This window comes from Danio rerio, chromosome 17 (genome assembly GCF_052040795.2).
Source record: "Danio rerio strain M-AB ecotype USA chromosome 17, GRCz13ab, whole genome shotgun sequence".
NCBI classification, from domain to species: Eukaryota; Metazoa; Chordata; class Actinopteri; order Cypriniformes; family Danionidae; genus Danio; species Danio rerio.
In genome coordinates, this window is record NC_141037.1 from 7,929,522 (window position 1) to 7,950,712 (window position 21,191).

Consider the following 21,191-nt stretch of genomic DNA (forward strand, 5'->3'; position numbering starts at 1 on the left):
CACTACTGATTAACTCATTCATGTAGTAATACAACAATAGTAATATAAACAAACTACTCAATTACTGTAGTTCATTACACATAAGTTGTTACATTACACCACTGATGACAAGTAAAATCCATGGTTTTCAAAAGTATTTACATTTATCGTATTCCAACTAGTCCTTCACCCACCCACTTGTTCCAAGCAGGGATCGAACCGGTGATTCCTGCATGGGAGGCGAATGCTCTAAGGAGGAGGCTATGGAAGTGATGCTTTTGGGCTGCACTCGCCAGCTGGCCTTTCCGTTACACACAATACTCATGAGGGTGTTTAAACCTTTGAATCAAAATTCTAAGCAGTCACGTGGGTATAAGCGAAAATTAAGCTTCAGACATCACTGATCACGTGATAATGGCAAAACGAATCAAGCTCCGGTTCACTGCTTCACTGCGAGATGTATCATTTTATTAATACATGCTTCAAAGCCTCTGTGCACAATGTCACATCAGTAGTAAGTAGTGCTGAATTAATGAAAACATAAAAGAATATACAAATAATAAAATGTCAAATGTAATAAATAAAATTTATAATAAAACAAAAACTGATTAAAATAAAATAGCAAAAACACAACAAAATTAAGTAAAACTTTGACAAATTAAAACGAAAATATACTGATCTGAAACCTTAATAATACTAAAACAATGGTTCAGTATTATAGTACAAAAATAGTTAAATAACTGAATATAGAGTTTATTAAAAAAATCTTTTTGATGCAATCATTTATTTGTTCTTTAATTAATTAATTAATCTATGAGTTAATCAATCAAGCAATCAATCAATTTATGCATTAATTTTCCTTCGGCTTAGTCTCTTTATTTATCAGGGGTCGTCACAGCGGAATGAACCGACAACTTATCCAGCATGTTTTACACAGCGGATGCCCTTCCAGCTGCAACCCAGTAATGGGAAACGCATCCACTACCGCCAATTTAGCTTATTCAATTCACCTATAGCGCATGTCTTTGGACTGTGGGGGAAACCGGAGCACCCAGAGGAAACCCACACCAACACGGGGAGAACTTGCAAACTCCACATAGAAATGCCAACTGACCCAGCCAGGACTCGAATCAGAGACCTTCCTGCTGTGAGGCGACAGTGCTAACCACTGTGCTACCGTGTCACCCCTTTAATAAATGTATTTATTATTACTCATGTCAATAGACCACTAGAGTTGCATGTTTTTAACTGTTTATTGTCTTTAGTTTAATCTGAAAAACAGAGAGGACATTTTAAAGACCCATTTATTAAAGTCATGAATAATAAAAAACAAAAGTTTAACTTTTTCTCAATTAACCAGCTCCACTGTACTCAAAAAATATGACTATTTACAACAGAGAACCATCATCAGCAAGAACCACAGACATATATTTAAAACATAAATTAAAGAGATAATAATAATTCACGCAATAATGAAAATCACCTCATCATTTACTCTCTCATGTGATTTTATAGCTTTGAGTTTCTTTTTTCTGTTGAACACAAAAGAAGATATTTTGAAGAATGCCTTTCGTCCCATCAACCTCCACAGAAGGACAAAATCTACTATGGAAGTTAATGGGTGCCGGCATCCAACATTCTTCAAAATATCTTCTTTTGTGTTTTTGATTTTGACGGATGAGTCAATTAAAAACAGAACTTTGAGTTTTGAGTGAACTGTCCCTTTAAATAATTTAAGTCTATTATTTACAAACACATGAAATAAATACTCCAAACATTAGCATTACAGGTGTCAATGGGTGCCAGCAACCAACATTCTACAAAACATCTCTACTCAACTCAAACATTATAAGCAAACACACATGCATGTTCAGTTCTGCCAGTTCATGCTGATGTCCTATTAGCTTCCATAGCAGAAAACAATACAATGGAAGTCAATGGGTGCCAACAACCAACATTCTTTAAAAGATTTTCTTATTGTGGTAAACAAAAGAAACTCAAACATTATAGGCAAACTCGCATGCATGTTGTTTTTTGTGTTCATGCTAGAGTCCTATTAGCTTCCGTAAAAGGAAAAAAGCAACATTCTTCAAAATATCTTCTTATTGTGTTCAACAGAAGAAAGAAACTCAAACTCTATAGGCGAACTCACATGCATTTTCAGTTCTGCCGGTTCATGCTGGTGTCCCATTAGCTTGCAAAAAAGAAAATAAAAATACTATGGAAGTCAATGGGTGCCAGCAAACAACATTCTTCAAAACATCTTCTATCTGTGTTCAAAAGAAGAGAGAAACTCAAACATTTTAGGCAAACACACATGCACGTTCAGTTCTGCGGGTTCATCCTGGTGTCCTAAAAAATACTATGGAAGTCAATGGGTGCCAACAACCAACATTCTTCGAAATATCCTCTTATTATGTTCATTAGCTCTAATTATGTCCCATTAGCTTGCAAAAGAGAAAAAAATATACTATGGAAGTCAATGGGTGCCAGCAACCAACATTCTTCAAAAGATCTTCTTTCTGTGTTCAACAGAAGAAACTCAAACATTATAGGCGAACTCACATGCATATTCAGTTCTGCAGGTTCATCCTAGTGTTCCATTAGCTTCCATAGAAGAAAAAAAAAATACTATGGAAGTCAATGGGTGCCAACAACCAACATTCTTCAAAGTATCTTCTTATTGTGTTCAACAGAAGAAAGAAACTCAAACATTATAGGCGAACACACATGCATGTTCAGTTCTGCGGGTCTATGCTGGTGTCCCATTAGCTTGCAAAAAAGAAAAAAATGTACTATGGAAGTCAATGGGTGCCAGCAACCAACATTCTTCAAAACATCTTCTTTCTGTGTTCAACAGAAGAAACTCAAACATTATAGGCCAACACACATGCATGTTCAGTTATGCGGGTTCATCCGAGAGTTTCATTAGCTTCTATAGAAGGAAAAAAATTGTATGGAAGTCAATGGGTGCCAACAACCAACATTCTTCGAAATATCTTCTTATTCTGTTCAACAGAAGAAAGAAACTCTAACACTATAGGCGAACTCACATGCATGTTCAGTTCTGCGGGTTCATCCTAGTGTCCCATTAGCTTCCATAGAAGAAAAATATATACTATGGAAGTCAATGGATGCCAGCATCCAACATTTTTCAAAATATCTTCTTTTTGTGTTCAACAGAAGAAACTCAAACATTATAGGCCAACACATATGCATGTTCAGTTCTGCGGTTTTATCCTAGTGTTCCATTAGCTTCTATAGAAGGAAAAAAATACAATGGAGGTCAATGGGTGCCAACAACCAACATTCTTCAAAATATCTTCTTATTCTGTTCAACAGAAGAAAGAAACTCAAACATTATAGGCCAACACACATGCATGTTCAGTTCTGCAGGTACATGTTGGTGTCCCATATAATTTTTTTTCTTCTTTGCAAGCTAATTGAAGTCAATGGGTGCCAGCAACCAACATTCTTCAAAACATCTTCTTTCTGTGTTCAACAGAAGAAAGAAACTCAAACATTTTAGGCAAACACACATGCATGTTCAGTCCTGCAGGTTCATCCTGGTGTCCTAAAAAACACTATGGAAGTCAATGGGTGCCAACAACCAACATTCTTCGAAATATCTTATTATTCTGTTCAACAGAAGAAAGAAACTCTAACACTATAGGCGAACTCACATGCATGTTCAGTTCTGCAGGTTCATGTTGGTGTCCCATTAGCTTGCAAAAAAGAAAAATATACTATGGAAGTCAATGGGTGCCAACAACCAACATTCTTCGAAATATCTTCTTTCTGTGTTCAACAGAAGAAACTCAAACATTATAGGCCAACACACATGCATGTTCAATACTGCGGGTTCATCCGAGCGTTCCATTAGCTTCTATAGAAGGAAAAAAATTGTATGGAAGTCAACGGGTGCCAACAACCAACATTCTTCAAAATATCTTCTTATTATGTTCAACAGAAGAAACTCAAACACTATAGGCGAACTCGCATGCATGTTCAGTTCTGCGGGTTCATCCTAGTGTTCCATTAGCTTCCATAGAAGAAAAAAAATACTATGGAGGTCAATGGATGCCAGCATCCAACATTTTTTAAAATATCTTCTTTTTGTGTTCAATAGAAGAAATAAACTCAAACATTTTAGGAGAACACGCATGCATGTTCAGTTCTGCAGGTTCATGTTGGTGTCCCATAATATTTTTTTTCTTCTTTGCAAGCTAATTGAAGTCAATGGGTGCCAACAACCAACATTCTTCAAAATATCTTCTTTTTGTGTTTAACAGAAGAAAGAAACTCAAACATTATAGGCGAACTCACATGCATGTTCAGTTCTGCGGGTTCATCCTAGTGTCCCATTAGCTTCCATAGAAGGAAAAAAACAGTATGGAAGTCAATGGATGCCAGCATCCAACATTCTTCAAAATATCTTCCTATTGTGTTCAACAGAAGAAAGAAACTCAAACATTAGAGGCGAACACACATGCATGTTCAGTTCTGCGGGTTCATGCTGGTGGTGTACAGATACGAGACTGTTCCAGCTTGTATCTGGAAGGTCTGTCCCTGGATCTGATCACTAGGGATCTGCTCAGTGGTCTGGCTAATAGAAATGGCCTGTCCGCTCTGTCCACTGATATGAATGCCCGCCACGGGCCCCGTCTGCTCTTCAGAAAGCTGATGAATGACCTGCAGCTGCTGCGGAGCTCCGTGATGAACCTGCAGCTGCTCCATAGCCTCTTTGCTCAGCGTGATCACATGCATCTGCTCTGGATCTCCGCCGTTCACTTCACCACCCAAAACGCTGATGGTCTGGATTTGGGCGTTTCCATCTGGAGTGACCACGGCCAGGTTTTGAACGTGTCCGGACGGCTGTGTGAGAAGTGCGAGGCTCTGCTCTGTGTCTTCAGATGTGATGATGCTGATGCTCTGCTCCTGGTCCAGGCTGAGGTTTTCTCCGGTCACCAGCAGCTGGATCTCCTGCTCGCCATGGGCTGGAAGCTGAAAGGGTTGGAGCTGGAGGATGCTGTGCAGTTCTTTATCTCCTGATGTTTGCTGCTGCTGCTGTTGTTCTTGTTCTTGTTGTTCTTGTTGTTCTGGTGCTGATTGTGGGGGTTTATCTGTGCTTTCTGCTTGTGCCGGTGGATTCTCTTTGTTGTGAGTTTTGATGTGAGCTTTGAGGTTGTCCTTCCGGGCGAATGAAACCTTGCAGATCGAACAGGAGAATGTTTTTTTGCCTGTGTGAGACACCTCGTGACGCCGTCGGGCACTGGGGTCAGAGAAGGTCTTATCGCAGACTTTGCAGACGTATGGCTTCTCTCCTCTGCATGGGGGAAAATGATGCTGTTGTAGTTATTAAAGTAAGTGCACTCTTATTTTATTTGTGTGTACATATCTCTCATTTAGGTTTAGTTTCATTTATTTTGTTAATTACAGGGATAGTTCACCAGTAGTTCACATTAAATGGTTCCAAACCTTAATTAGTTTCTTTCTTCTATTGAACACGAGAGAAGATATTTAAAAGAATGCTGAAAACCTGTAACCATAGACCTCCATTGTATTTGTTTTTCCTACTGTGGAAGTCAATGGTGACAGTTTAAGTTTCTTTTCTGTTGAACAGGAAAGAAGATATTTTAAAGAATGCTGAAAACTAAACTTTTTCCAAAGACGGGTTGCGGCTGGAAGGGCATCCGCTGCGTAAAAACTTGCTGGATAAGTTGGTGGTTCATTCCGCTGTGGCGACCCCAGATTAATAAAGGGACTAAGCCGACAAGAAAATGAATGAATGAATGAAAACTAAACTGTAACCATTGACTTCCATAGTATTTATTTTTCCTACTATGAAAGTCAATGGTTACAGGTTTTTTTAGAATTCTTTACAATATCTTCTTTCATGTTTAACAGAAGAAAGAAACTTAAACTGTATCCATTGACTTCCATTATAGAAAAAACAAATACTATGGAGGTCAATGGTTACAGGTTTTCAGCATTCTTTAAAATATCTTCTTTCATGTTTAAAAGTAGAAAGAAAACTGTAAATCTAAACTGTAACTAACTTTTTTCCCTACTATCAAAGAGCTTAGAATGACCAAGAGGCGACACTGTAGTGTAATTTGGGAAACAGCCACTTGAGGGCGCGGTGGCCATTTTGGAATGAAAACTCCAATAGAACAACAGCATATTATAAGTCTGTAAAATAAACTATTAAAAGTGCTGATAATTGTGATAGTAAGTGTTGTATTGTCGTCTTTCAGGTTGTATCTAAGCTTTAATGCGCTTTTTAAATAAATAAATAAATAACAAAGCAGCTGCTTTCCATCGCGACAGTAATGAGATCCAATGGACAGCCGATCACTTTCACTCCAAAATGGCAGAATCTGGGGATGTTGCTGGGCGCTGCTGTTGCAATGGAACGTTCTATTGAGTGTCACCTCTTGGTCATTCTAAGCTCTTTGCTGCTATGAAAGTCAATAGTTACATGTTTTCAGCATTTTTCAAAATAATCTTCTCATGTGTTTAACAGAAGAAAGAAACTTAAACTGTAATCATTGACTGCCATTATAAAAAAAACAAATACTATGGAGGTCAATGGTTACAGATTTTCAGCATTCTTTAAAATATCTTCTTTCATGTTTAAAAGTAGAAAGAAACGTAAACTGTAACCATTGACTTCCACAGTATTTTTTTCTACAATGAAAGTCAATAGTTACATGCTTTCAGCATTCTTCAAAATATCTTCTCTTGTGTTCAACAGAAGAAAGAAACTTAAACTGTAACCATTGACTTCCATAGTGGGAAAACTAAATACGATGGAGGTCAGCATTCTTCAAAATAGCTTCCCATATGTTCAACAGAAGAAAGAAACCTAAACTGTAACCATTGATTGCCATAGTAGGAAAAACAATTACTATGGAAGTCAATGGGGACAGGGTTTCTTTCTACTGTTGAACATGAAAGAAGATATTTTAAAGAATGCTAAAAACCTGTAACCATTGACTTCCATAGTAGGAAAAATAAATACTATGGAAGTCAATGGTTACAGTTTAGGTTTCTTTCTACTATTGAACAACCATTGACTTTCATAGTATTTGTTTTTACCTGCTATAGATGTCCAGGGTTACAGTTTACGTTTCTTCTGTTGAACACATGAGAAGATATTTTAAAGAATGCTGAAAACCTGTAACCATTGACCTCCATAGTATTTGTTTTTCCGACAAAGGATAGTCAGTGATTACAGATAAAGTTTGTGTCTTTTGTTGAACAGGAGAGAAAATATTTTGAAGAGTGCTGAAAACCTGTAACCATTGACTTCCATAGTATTTGTTTTTCCTACTATGGAAGTCAGTAGTTACAGGTCTTTAGCATTCTTCAAAATATCTTCTCTTGTGTTTAACATGAAAGAAGATATTTTAAAGAATGCTGAAAACCTGTAAACACTGACCTCTATAGTATTTCTCTTTCTCCACTATGGAAGTCAGTGGTTACAGTTTAAGTTTCTTTCTACTGTTGAACACGAGAGAAGATATTTGAAGAATGCTGAAAACCTGTAACCACTGACTTTAAAAGTATTTGTTTTTCCTACTATGAAAGTCAATGGTTTCAGGGTTTCATCTGTCTTTAAAATACCTTCTTTTGTGTTTAAGGTTTATAACCACTTGAGTGAAAGTAAATAGTGCATTTCTAATTTGTGGTTTAACTATCCCTTTAAGAATGAAGACCCTAAACATCATACGGGTGTGGTAAATCAGACAGCAGTACTATAGAAGAGACATAGTTTTTAGCCACTCCACTTTTGACCAATCTGAATTCTCTTTTTGCAACAAATATCATTTTTCTATCTTTAATTATATATAGATTTTTTATTGGTCAGTTATCTACCTAATAAACATAAAAAACGAATAACATTTAGTGGAATGAGTGCAGCTACAGACATCAGTAGTAGGAAAACAAATACCATGCAAGTTAATGGTTACTGGAATTCAACATTCTTCAAAAGATCTTGCATTCAACAGAAGAAAAAAAACTCAAAAATGTAAATAAAAAAAAGGGTGAACTATCCCTTTAAATGGACTTCATCCAGTGTTTCCTATTGAATTAGTTCACAGATAACATGACTGAACAGTAAAAGTGTGTCGTTTCTGACCTGTGTATCCTGATGTGTGTCTGTAATGTGCTCTTGGCGGTGAAACACTTTCCGCAGATCTCGCATGTAAACGGCTTCTCACCTGCAGGAATAACACAGATGTTGATCCAGTAGCATGATTGAATGAATGAATGAATGAATGAATCTGTTTATTACCAGTATGAGTTCTCAGGTGCTTCTTCAGTTGAGCCGCATCCATAAATTTATGATGACACTCAGCACATTCAGGCAAGCCTTTTCCTGTGTGGACGCGGTTATGGCTCTTTAGCTGCCGCTGCTGACTGAAGCTCTTCCCACACTCCTCACAGGTGAACAATTTATTCTCTACATAAAAACAATTTTTTAGACCACTCACTTTTTCAGATCACACTTTACAATAAGGTTTCATTAGTATATATATTTACTAACATGAACTAATTATGAACAATACTTGAATGCAGCATTTATTAGTAATAGTTTAACATTTATTATTGCATTATTAAAATCCAGATTCATGCTTGTTAACATTAGTTAATACATTGTTTCAGCAAATGGAATGATTTTTGGTGACAAGTCTTATTTTACACTCAACAATACACTCTCTGCAAATTGACAACCCTTTCGTTAGTGTTAGTGGTCGTTGCTCAATTGACTTCTTTTATAATGACGTTTTTTTTAAAGTGTAAAGCCATGACACCATATAGTGGTATAGATGTGGTGTATTTGTGTATTGGTGGAGCAGTCGGTCACCTGTGTGCAGGTTCATGTGCTCCAGCAGAGAGTGTTTGGTGGACAGGGCTTTAGAGCATACGGTGCAGATGTAGGGCTTTTCTCCAGTGTGCATCCGCTGATGAACCAGAAGAGTGTGTTTCTGTGTGAACTCCTTCCCACACACACTGCATCTGAACGGCTTCTCACCTGCATGCAAGAAAAGTTTCTTTAGTTAGATTTCCATACTGACGTGTCATTGAATTCATCATAGCGTTATGTTGCATTTATTGCAAGACATCTGTTGTAAATATCTCACTGATTTGCATGCAATCAGAATGATGTTAAGATGACTAAGATTTTATTAAAAATATCATTAAATTAAATTAAAAATGGACTAAAATTAAAAAAATAAACTAACATTAAAATTAAAATAACATAAAAAATTAAATTAAATTAAACCAAAATATTATTAACAATAAATAAAAATTAATTTTTTTACTAAATTTTTTTACTAAATTTAAATTAAATATAAAATTAAATTACAAGTAAACTCAAATTAAACAAAAATAACCTAACATTTAATTAAAAATGAATTAAAATTGAATTAAAAATAAATTTAAATTAAATTAAATATCAAATTAAATAAAAAATTAATTAATTAAATTTAACTAAAATATTATTTAAAAAAATAAATAAAAATGAACCAAAATTAAATTAAATATCAAATTAAATAAAAAATAATCAAATTAAATTAATCTAAAATATTATTAAAAATAAATAAAAATGTAATTAAAATCAACTAAAAATAAATGAAACTAAATATAAAATCAAATTAAATAAAAAATAATCTAAAATCAAATTAAAAACATTAAATTAAATAAAAAGAAACAAAAAAAATTTAATAAACCAATTTTTATTAAAAACACACAAAAAGTCATTAAAAATAAAGCAAAATAAAATAAAATTGAATTAATTATAACTAAATATAAATTTAAATAAAAAATAAATACAGTTTTAAATTACATTAAATTAAACCAAAATATTATTAAAAATAAAGATTTTATTAAAAATAAAGCAAAAAATGATTAAATAAAATACATAAAAAATTAAGTAAATTTAAAATTTAATTTAAAATAAACTAACTTTAAATTTAATTAAAAATTAACTAATTAAATTAAAAATAAACTAAACAAACTTGAATTAAAAAATAAACATAAAATCAAATAAAAAATAAACATTAAATAAAAATAAACTCAAATTAAATAAAAAATAAACTCAAATAAATATAAAATTTTATTAAATAAAAATAAACTAAAATTAATTAAACCAAAATACTATTAAAAATAAAGCAAAATAAACCAAAATTAAATTAAATCTAAAACTAATTAAAAAATAAACAAACAAAAAAAAAACTAAAACTAAACAATGTAATAAAATTTCAAATAAATGAAAATTCAAAATAAAATAAATTAAATATAAATCAAATGAAAAATTACATAAATTACAAATAAAAAAAAAATTAAATAGCATAGGATTTAAATCAAGAAATAATACAAATAAAACACTGGAAAAACTCTTATCCAAACTTTAACATAAATATGAACATTTTACACAATTACATACTTGGCAAAGTAAATACATTTAGATTTTTTTTTATCATTATAATAATAGACCAGACTATATAATGTTAAATGAAAAATGACCTGGTTGCAGAATTAGATAAATTTATGCTTCATGCATCTTTAAATCTTTTTTTTATGTCTTAATTCTTTTACTCTATTTTCCCTTCCATGTCCCTGCTCGTCATCATCAGTGCTTTTAATAAGTTCTACAGAGGATCAGTTTAAGTGTGTTGAACCTGTATGTGTTCGCTGATGTATCTTCAAGAACAGGTGGCTTTTAAAGACTTTTCCACACTCCTCACATCTGGCCTCTGTGTCTGGATATTTCCTCCTGCGTCCTCTTTTCCCCGGCTCCTTCCCCTCCATTAGATCATCCATTCTGAAGCCCTTCAGTCTGATTGGCTGTTTGATTTTGCGTTTTCCCTCTCGTCTTCTCTCCTCTCTGGGGTTAAACTCTCCATCACTCCCATCTGTTGCAGGAGATGCAGGCTCCTCATTGACTTCCTGAATCTCCGAGCTGGATTGTGCCTGTAATTCACTTTCTGGATTTTCTTTTTGGCTTAAATCCTGGTTCTTTTTAGGACGCCCTCTTTTCCGCTTCACCTGAACATAGACATATGCTGATATTCAATAATTCAGTATTGGGGTATTTATCAAATAAATAATTACTCCTTTAAATGTGGTCAGTACCTTACCTGACGAAAGTCTTGTCGCCTATCTAAGTTTTAGGAACAACAAATAATAACTTGACTTCTAGGTGATCATTTGGTATCAGAAGTGACTTATATGAAAGGCAAAGGCCTCTAGATTATGCTTATTTTACCACAATAAAATATGATCATGACTTGATTTTTAAGTATTTAATTAGGACAGTAAGGTTTGACTTTGCTTAGACAAAAGTCTTGTCACTTAGCAGAAATAATGTTCAGTGTAGAATATAAAGTGATGCTGCAGTGGAGAAAAAATTAACATTGTGTATGACTCCATCATGAGCTTGAAGGACTGCATCCATACATCTCTGCAAACACTTATTAATAAAGTCATCTGGAATGGCAAAGAAAGCGTTCTTGCAGGACTCCCAGAGTTCATCAAGATTCTTTGGATTCATCTTCAATGCCTCCTCCTTCATCCTACCCCAGACATGCTCAATAATGTTAATATCTGGTGACCGGGCTGGCCAATCCTGGAGCACCTTGACCTTCTTTGCTTTCAGGAGCTTTGATGTGGAGGCTGAAGTATGAGAAGGAGCGCTATCCTGCTGGAGAATTTGCCCTCTCCTGTGGTTTGTAATGTAATGGGCGGCACAAATGTCTTCATATTTCAGGCTGTTGATGTTGCCATCCACTCTGCAGATCTCTCGCATGCCCCAATACTGAGTTAACCCCAAACCATGATTTTTCCATCACCAAGCTTGACTGATTTCTGTGAGAATCTTGGGTCTAGGCGGGTTCCAGTAGGTCTTCTGCAGTATTAGTGATGATTGGAATGCAGTTCAACAGATGATTCATGGGAAAAATCTACCCTCTGCCAATTTTCCAAATGATCAACTAGAAGTCAAGTTATTATTAGTTGCGCTTACAAATGGGAACGACGACAAGACTTTTGTCAGGTAGTGTATATATAAAATAATTACTATATTGTGATATACCATTATCAGGATTTGAGATTACTTTAATTGTGATATGATATTTTTATATCGTGACATGATATCCTATCCCTAGCGTACATCAATATCATGATAATACAATGATAAGCTTTGGTACACTGCAAAAATGCTTTTCTTACTTGGAGTTTTTGTCTTGTTTCTAGTCCAAATTTCTAATACTTCTATAATCAAGAAGCATTTTCCTGGACAAGCAAAACATATTGTCTTTTTTCAATGAATAATATGTCAGAAAGAAGTGAGTTTTATCTTAAACAAGCCAAATAATCTGCCATTGGGGTCAGGAAAATTATACAAGACTATTTTGCTTGCCACGTTGGCAGATTATTTAGCTTGTTTTATTTCTAAGGAAAACCCCACTTAATTGTGGCATATTATTGTTTCTAATACAAATATCTCATAATTGGTATTGATTTGTAATTGTAAGCAGAGCGGCCTAGGAACTGATTGCGAGTGTTGAAGCTGGCTTCTGCTGATAAATCTGCAACCAGTAAACTTTCTTTATTTTGAATCTCTCACTCCAGCATTTCTTCATCTGACTGACTGCTCAGTCTTTGGGTTAAAATTGTACATTATCCCTACAATATATAAACTACAGTCATAGAAAAACAATTAAGCAAATACTAAAGTGAAATACGCCGTGCTTTACGGTTTTCTGGAGAGAGCAACAGTATCGAGGTACAGAAATTGAATAATCATATTCATAATAATAATTATAACAATAATAATAATTGGATAGTCTTCACCATATAAATCATTTAATTAAATGAATTTTTATGAAACTATTTGATGCTCTACTAAAATACTTTAAATCTCTTCAAATGCTCACACAGTCACAGGCCCTAAAACACATGCAGATGATAAACTTTTAGGGCTCTATTTTGACGGTCCATGCACAGAGCGCAAAACGCAGGGCACAAACGCTTTCAGGGCGTGTCAGAACGCATTTTTGCTAATTTAAGGATGGGAAAATGTGCTTTGCACCATGGCGCATAATCTAAAAGGGTTGAGTTTATTTTCTTAATGAGTTATAGGTGTGTTTTGAGAATAAACCAATTAGAGCCTCATCTCCCATTCCCTTTAAGAGCCAGCTGCGTCGCGCTATAAGTGCATTTTGACGTAAAGTAAGTTCACTTTCGCTTTTGCTCTCATGGATAGGGAAACCTTTACGCACAGACATCAATTAGCCTATAAATAATTAATTTCGTTTGTTAAGCGCAAAGATTTGTTTCAAAACTATTTTTAAATTCAGTTCTAATTTCTAGCAAACGAATAAATGAACAATAATAACCAAGTGTGGTCAAAATACTGAGTTATTTCCAAATACACCTGCCATGCCTGATATGGTCTAAAACCTGACAGGTGGGCAAATCTAAGCTTGTTTTCAATAAAACAAATATAAATATGCATATAATAAATAATACTGCTAATAATAATAACATTATACAAAAGCAAATTGAATGAACTTATATATATATATATATGTGTGTGTGTATATATATATATATATATATATATATATATATATATATATATATATATATATATATATATATATATATATATATAAATATATATATATAAATAAATAAATAAATAAATAAATAAATAAATATATATATATATATATATATATATATATATATATATATATATATATATATATATATATATATATATAAATAAATAAATAAATAAATAATATATAAATAATATATAATATATATATATATATAATATTTTTTTCATATGTAAAGATATTTGCGTATTGCTCTGCATCTTGTTTGTAGTGTGTAAGCCAGGCGCACTTTGCGCCAGACAATAGACCGACTTTGTTCTGGTCTAAAGATCAGACTATTTACAGTTTCTCAAAATAGCAACGCACCAAAACACGCCTGCTGTTTTAGACCAGAACGCCTATGGGCGCACATTTGAGCGCAAATGCATTTGCTATTTAAACAGTGTGGAGCAACACCTCAAAATGACCCTTGCGCCGAGCTAAAAGTACCAAAAGACTATTGCGCCGCGCCTTGCCCCACATTGCACCGGGTATGATAGGGCCCTTACTCTATTGCTGTTCAATTCTGCAGTGTCTCTCTCCACAAATCTCCTGTGTTTTGACCTGTGGTTTCTGGTCATCTATAATCCTAACTCGACATTGCACATCTTGTGATGTGACTATTGCGGACACACATTGATGCTCAAACAATACATTTTGCAGTAACCTATACCTGCATGTGTTCATCAACAGCTTGCAGGTCCTCATGGGCTTTGATCAGATCTGGGATGACCAGAAATCTGGCCATTTCCATCAGCTGCTCAGAGCTGCTCTCGTCCACCAACACGACTGCGCTGTACATGAACTCCAGCACGGAGGAGAAGGTGTTCGCCGTCATGCCGTCCAGCTTGTAGAGCGACTGGCTGACCTGTTCTTCAGCGGTGAACAATGCTGAGAAATATTCACTGCTCGCTGCTAGGAGAGCCTTGTGCGCCTTGAAGTGCACATCTTCCACGATCAGGGTAATGTCGCAGAGCAGTTCACTTCTCCTGAGCGTGTCAAACTTGTGCAGGATTGTGTCCTTGTGTGTTGCTGAGTGCAGAGCGAGGACTGCTGGTGATGATGATGATGGAGGAAGGGCAGACATGATGACCTTACTCGCACACTGAACCTGAAACAAAACACACACACACACACATCTGTTAAAGGCTAACAAAGTTTTATTTATTGATCTATTTAGTTCAGTGGTTCTAAAAAATTTTTCACCAAGTACCACCTCAGAAAAAAATTGTCTCTCCAAGTACCCCCAAAATGAGCAGTATTGAAATACAGTAGTATAGTAGGCCCAGTAAAGCAGCTACAACTCTGCACAGTTAAAAAAATGTGGCAAATTACCTCAGAAATATAAGCTATATGTCATATAATCATTATATAAATCATTTTTGATAAATTTTGAAATATATGTAGCATGTACATGCCATATTTCATTCCTCCGCGTCCCACTAGAAAGAAGCCCGCGTACCACTAGTGGTACACGTACCACAGTTTGAGAACCACTGATTTAGTTGGTTGATTAAGTTTCATATTCATAAGAGTAAATTTTCCAACAAAAACCCTTTTACTCTGTTTTAAAAGGAGCTGAAAAATTACTTTTGTATAATTCAACAGTACTTGGGCCATTAAAATAGAACATTTGTATCCTACTGGCATTAAACACTCACCGGTCACTTTATTAGGTACACCTGTCCAACTGCTTGTTAAAGCAAATCCACCAATCAAATGGCAGCAACTTAATGCATTTAGGCATGTAGACATGGTCAGGATGATCTGCTGCAGCTCAAACTGAGCATCAGAATGGGGACGAAAGGTGATTTAAGTGACTTTGAACATGGCATGGTTGTTGGTGCCAGACGGGCTGATCTGAGCATTTCAGAAACTGCTGATCTACTGGGATTTTCAAGCACAACCATCTCTAGGCTTTAAAGAGAATGGTCTGAAGATCAGAAAATATCTAGTGAGCGGCAGTTCTGTGGGCGCAATTGCCTTGTTGACGCCAGAGGAGAATGGCCAGACCAATGGCCAGATATAAAAGCAGCAGTAACTTAAATAAGCACTCGTTACAACTGAGGTCTGCAGAAGAGCATCTTTGTAGACACAACACGTCCAACCTTGAGGTGGATGGGCTACAGCAGCAGAAGACCACACCGGGTGTCATTCCTGTCAGCTAAGAACAGGAAACTAGGGCTACAATTCACACAGGCTCACCAAAATTGGACAATAAAAGACTAGAAAAACATTGCCTGGTCTGATGAGTCTCGATTCTGCTGCGACATTCGGATGGTCGGGTCAGAATTTTGCGTTAACACCAAAAAAAAAAAAAAAAAGCATGGATCCATCCTGCCTTGTATCAATGCTTCAGGCTGGTGGTGGAGTAACAGTATGGGGGATATTTTCCTGGCACACTTTGGGCCCATTAATAGCAATTGAGCATTGTGTCAGCGCCACAGCCCACCTGAGTATTGTTGTTAACCATGTCCATCCCTTTATGACCACAGTGTGCCCACCTTCTGATGGCTACTTCCAACAGGATAACGCACCATGTCATAAAGCGTGAATCATCTCAGACTGGTTTCTTAAACATGACAATGAGTTCACTGTACTCAAAGGGTCTCCACAGTCACCAGACCTTCATCCAACAATAGAGCACCTTTGGGATGTGGTGGAACGGGAGATTCGCATCATAGATCTGCAGCTGACAAATCTGCAGCTACTGTGTGATGCTATCATGTCAATATGGACCAAAATCTCTGAGGAATATTTCCAGTACCTTGTTGAATCCATTCCACGTAGGATTAAGGCAGATCTGAAAGCAAAAGAGGGTCCAAAATGGTTCTAGTAAGGTGTACCTAATAAAGTGGCAGGTGAGTGTATTATTTGTTTGAATGGCATGTATCTGTTATTGAATATATATATATATATATATATATATATATATATATATATATATATATATATATATATATATATATATATATATATATATATAAATCTGTTAAAGGGATCATTCATCCAAAAATAAAAATCAATGGTTACAGGTTTTCAGCATTTAAAAAAATAATAATAATCTTCTTTTGTATCAACAGAAAAATGAAACTTATAAAGGATGGATGAAACCAGTAAAGGGTGAGTAAATATATATATATATTTATTAGCTACAGAGCAAACCACTGTTGTCCAATGTCTAATTAACCCAACTTGCCTTTAACCTAATTATCTTAGTTAAGCCTTTCAATTGCACTTTAACCTGAATACTAATATCCTGAAAAGAAAAAGTTAAATATTGTTTTACTAATGTATTTACTAATTTCTAATAGTGTTATTTGTATTACATTTTAACTAAATGTACATTTTTTTAACCTTCTACTCTGCAAAACATAAAAAAGTGTAATTACAAATATATTGAAATACATGATTTAATACAATTAACATCAAAGCATTTTTGTTAACCTTAAATGCCTGTACATCTGGCAGAAATTCAGCTTATTTATCCAATATGGACATTATTTATCAGTATTTATGTATTAGGACAATAAGTAATCAAAAATGACCAGATGTAACACTCCACCTCTTTTTTTTTTGGTGTTGTTTTTGTTTGAAAAAGGCTAATTCAAAAAAGGCGCCCTCTGAAAACAGCTGATTCTCATGCGCTGCGTAATATACCTGTCTGGTGCAGCCATGGTACAACAGCAGAGTTGCTTGACTATTACGGCAGAATAAGGGCCAAAAGCAATAGGGTTTATGCAGAAACATGCAAAGGGACTTTTAATTTGTCAGTAATCTGGGTCAAACTGTGTGCCGTTACAAAATCAGCACGTTTAAGCTCTGTTTTCTTTAAAAATCAATGATCTTTACTGCCTAAATGGTATACGCTATGAAGTGTGTCTAAGAATGTACAAGAAGCACTGCATTAAATTACATTTTCCTCACAATGTCTTTAAAATATTTAAATTAATTTTACTCCAGGATTTTCAATGAAGTTTCTACACTCCCCTGCTGATCCTGACATCATGTAAACGGCTTTTTATCTTGATTTACGGTTCAACAGCTAAATGAATGCTGAAGTCTATTTAACTGATTATATTTTAATTACATTACAACATCAATGCTGTAAAATGAACCATTTAAAATTGAAAAAGTCAAATAAACCGTTCACTGGTGGTTTATCGGTATGAGAAAAAAAACACTAGCTCTGCATATACCCAATATCAGGGGCCACCAATCTCGATCCTGGAGGTTCCGTGCCCTGCAGGTTTTAGCTCCAACTTGCCTCAAAACACCTGCCTTGGTGTTTCAAGTATACCTAGTAAGAGCTTGATTAGCTTGTTGAGGTGCATTTGATTAGGGTTGGAGCTAAAATCTGCAGGATTGACATTTTTCATTTCCTGTTGCTTTTATTACTCAATGTAACTACATAAGCTTTAAATAGAAAAATGATCAAAACTTTTTTTAATGCTAATGGTCCAATCCGATTCAATTCATTATGCTAAGCTAAGCTAAAAGTGACCCCGCCAGAACAAGAAAGTACGGATTAAAAATGGTTCAAGTCAATTGTTTAACTCTAGGAGACAAGTAAAATAAGCCCTATTCTAAAGTGTCACTAAAGATCAGCTAACAGTGTTTAATATCACATTTAATTGCACATTATACACAATCTTACATGACTGAAAACATCACATTCAGTTTAGAGTATATTCCTTACACATAGAGGTGAAGTTGGTTTTATATTTGCACATTCGGACTTTCCCCTTAATAATATAATTCCCTAAAAGTATTATTCGCAAACTCTAAATAGCGAAATCATACTAGCAGCCAAAGGCTATCAACGTACAACATTGTTCACAGTCAAATAAAGTGTTAATGTTGAACGAATGTGCTAATATAAAACCAACTTTACCTCTGTCCTTACACTTATATTAAATGCATAACAGAATAGGTAACTCCTCTTTCCATTTCTAATTAATTCTTTCCATGAACATAACAAAAACCCTACATAGTTTGGGTAATTGTACAACCAGTTTAGAATGTACTATAGTAAACCAAAGGTAGCCTATTCAGATACCATTGTGCACGAATATGCTGCAACTAAGTCACATAACTGTTTTAACTGCAGAAGGATAAGCATATATGTAATAATATATTAAATAGTTTGCAACAATTCACATATTTATGACAAAGTATGAATGATTGAGCCGAAAAAAAATCAACCGTGTAAGTGACTTGAGATGTAAACATAACCTAAGGTGAAGAGGAGCACGTTGTGTTTTGCAACACACTGTTGTGTACACACGCACACGGAGACGCTACATGTGCTGTATGTCAGTGTTTAAGGTCTTTGAACACGGTAATAAATGAATAAACTGCTATAAACCCGGCGCCATGAGTAGCCACAACCCTCCGCTTCGCCTTCTCTTTTAAAACACGCTGATGCAGCTAAAAGGAGTAGCGCTGATTTGGAAATCACAACAAAATCGCTTCAAAACACTCTTCGGATAATATATAGATATTCACATTCCTCTCCGAGGACTAAAATTTGCGATCAAGCTTTCAGGACCTTACCTTAAAGGCACCGTTTCAGACACGCACATCTCGCGAGAACTCTGCCCGTGATTCTCGTGATTCCTGCTGCACAGAAATAAGCAGAGAGAGGAAAAGCAGCAGTGAGATCCAAAAGAGGCGGAGAGGATATTTCTCTAAAGTCATGATTTAACATCGCTTTTAGTTACTTACATATGTTTAAATTATTAGTAATGTGTTAGTTAACACGATCTAACGATTAAAATACTTATTATAGTGATTTTTATTGTAAAATTGAGAGAGAGAAAGGAAGTCACATCAAGATGCCGAACACATAAGCACCCTTTTGAGGTTTAATACTCAGTGTAAATATGTAAATAACATAATTCTGAAAATTACTAAGAATTTTCGGTTTTAATAATTACCATAATGTTTAAAAATAGAGTTATTTTATTTTCCTTTGGCTCAGTCCCTTCAGGGGTCACCACAGCAGAATGAACTGCCAACCTATCCAGGTCATCTGGGTACTTCTCGCAATCTTTTTTTCGATTTCTGTATTCAGACATACTACTTGGCTTGCATACTCTTTTTTTAGCGTATTACATAGTATTATATAGTATGGAAGTATGCGATTTCGGACACAGCCATACACTACAGCCAATTAAGTTTATTCAATTCACCTATAGCACATGTCTTTGGACTGTGGGGGAAACCGGAGCACCCAGAGGAAACCCTGGAGAACATGCAAACTCCACACAGAAATGCCAACTGACCCAGCCGAGACTTGAACCAGCGATCTTTTTGCTGTGAGGTATCAGTGCTAACCACTGAGCCACCGTGTCGCCAGATGGTGTTATATTTTTGTAAAAAAATAAATAAATATATATATATATATATATATATATATATATATATATATATATAGGGTGGCGCAGTGGGTAGCGCCACAATGGGTAGTTGTCACTGTTTAGGGTGGCGCAGTGGCACAGTGGATAGCGCCACAATGGGTAGTTGTCGCCTCGGCTGGGTCAGTTGGCATTTTTGTGTGGAGTTTGCATGTTCTTTCCATGTTGGTGTGTGTTTCTTCTGGGTGCTCCGGTTTCCCCCACAGTCCAAAAACATGCACAAGGGGTGAATTGGGTAAGCTAAATTGTCGGTAGTGCATGTGTGTGAATGAGAGTTTATGGGTGTTTCCCAGTGATGGGTTGCAGCTGGAAGGGCATCCGTTACATAAAACATATGCTGGATAAGTTGGCAGTTCATTCCACCGTGGTGACCCCTGATGAATAAAGGGACTCTATATAGAAATTACTGCATTTTTATATTAAGTAACTTAGAGTTGTAAACACGGAACAGACAAAATATTCATTAGGAAAATAACATTTTTATTCAATAAAAAAAGAATAAAAAATTCTGGCAATTATTTGAAATTAAACATTGAAAACTATTAACTACCTCTTAACAATTTGTATTATTCCCATCAAAGACAAACAGTTGTGGGAAAAGTAAATAAGAATTATACTTAGGTAAAAGTATCATTACTTGTCTAAAAATGTAGTGCAAGTAGAGCAAAAGCACTTGTTGTAAATATTACTCAAAATTTGAGTAAAAATGAGAAATTTTTAAAAGTATTATTATTACGTATGTGATTTGTATATTTCTAATATCAAAATTAAAGCGTTTATATAATAAAATACACATTTTTTGATCCTCCAAGCGCCCCCTGTAGGAGCAGATCAAACAGCGCCATAATCGTGCTGGCTAAGTACAGCAATGCACCACAATAGAGCGCTCATTTAAATGACACAGAATTGAATAACTATAAATAGACAATGTTGTCCTGGTAGCAGTATGTTTGATGTCCGCTAAATTAACAATGATTTAAAATACGTCCATACGTGGTGTAATAGACTGTAAAATGCTGTAACCCTTCAAAATAACAGAAAACCCCTGCGAAAACTCCATTTCCCATGATGCCTTTTAAACAGGACAAACATAACAGTCCTCGCGCAGCAGTGT

At 35.1% G+C, this 21,191-nt stretch overlaps 1 protein-coding gene across 10 annotated transcripts; it reads right to left on the reverse strand.

Moving 5' to 3' along the window:
* Positions 1–1,213: 1,213 nt before the first annotated feature.
* Positions 1,214–19,275, reverse strand: zbtb24 (zinc finger and BTB domain containing 24). Of its 10 annotated transcripts, NM_001023572.2 has the most exon segments (11): positions 1,214–2,058; positions 2,195–2,328; positions 2,417–2,875; positions 3,039–3,190; positions 3,354–5,305; positions 8,126–8,207; positions 8,282–8,449; positions 8,855–9,022; positions 10,674–11,040; positions 14,332–14,769; positions 19,215–19,275. In NM_001023572.2, coding segments are annotated over 6 exon segments (2,028 nt in total). In that variant the 5' UTR covers positions 14,746–14,769; positions 19,215–19,275; the 3' UTR covers positions 1,214–2,058; positions 2,195–2,328; positions 2,417–2,875; positions 3,039–3,190; positions 3,354–4,476.
* Between the last annotated feature and the right edge of the window lie 1,916 nt (positions 19,276–21,191).

Coding starts and splice junctions, on each gene's coding strand:
- zbtb24 (XM_087289131.1), bottom strand. CDS start 14,745: ATGTCTGCCCTTCCTCCATCATCATCATCACCAGCAGTCCTCGCTCTG. Junction 9,023..10,673: donor ACATCAGCGAACACATACAG/GTTCAACACACT, acceptor TCTTGCATGCAG/GTGAGAAGCCGTTCAGATGC. Junction 8,450..8,854: donor GCACATGAACCTGCACACAG/GTGACCGACTGC, acceptor GTTTTTATGTAG/AGAATAAATTGTTCACCTGT.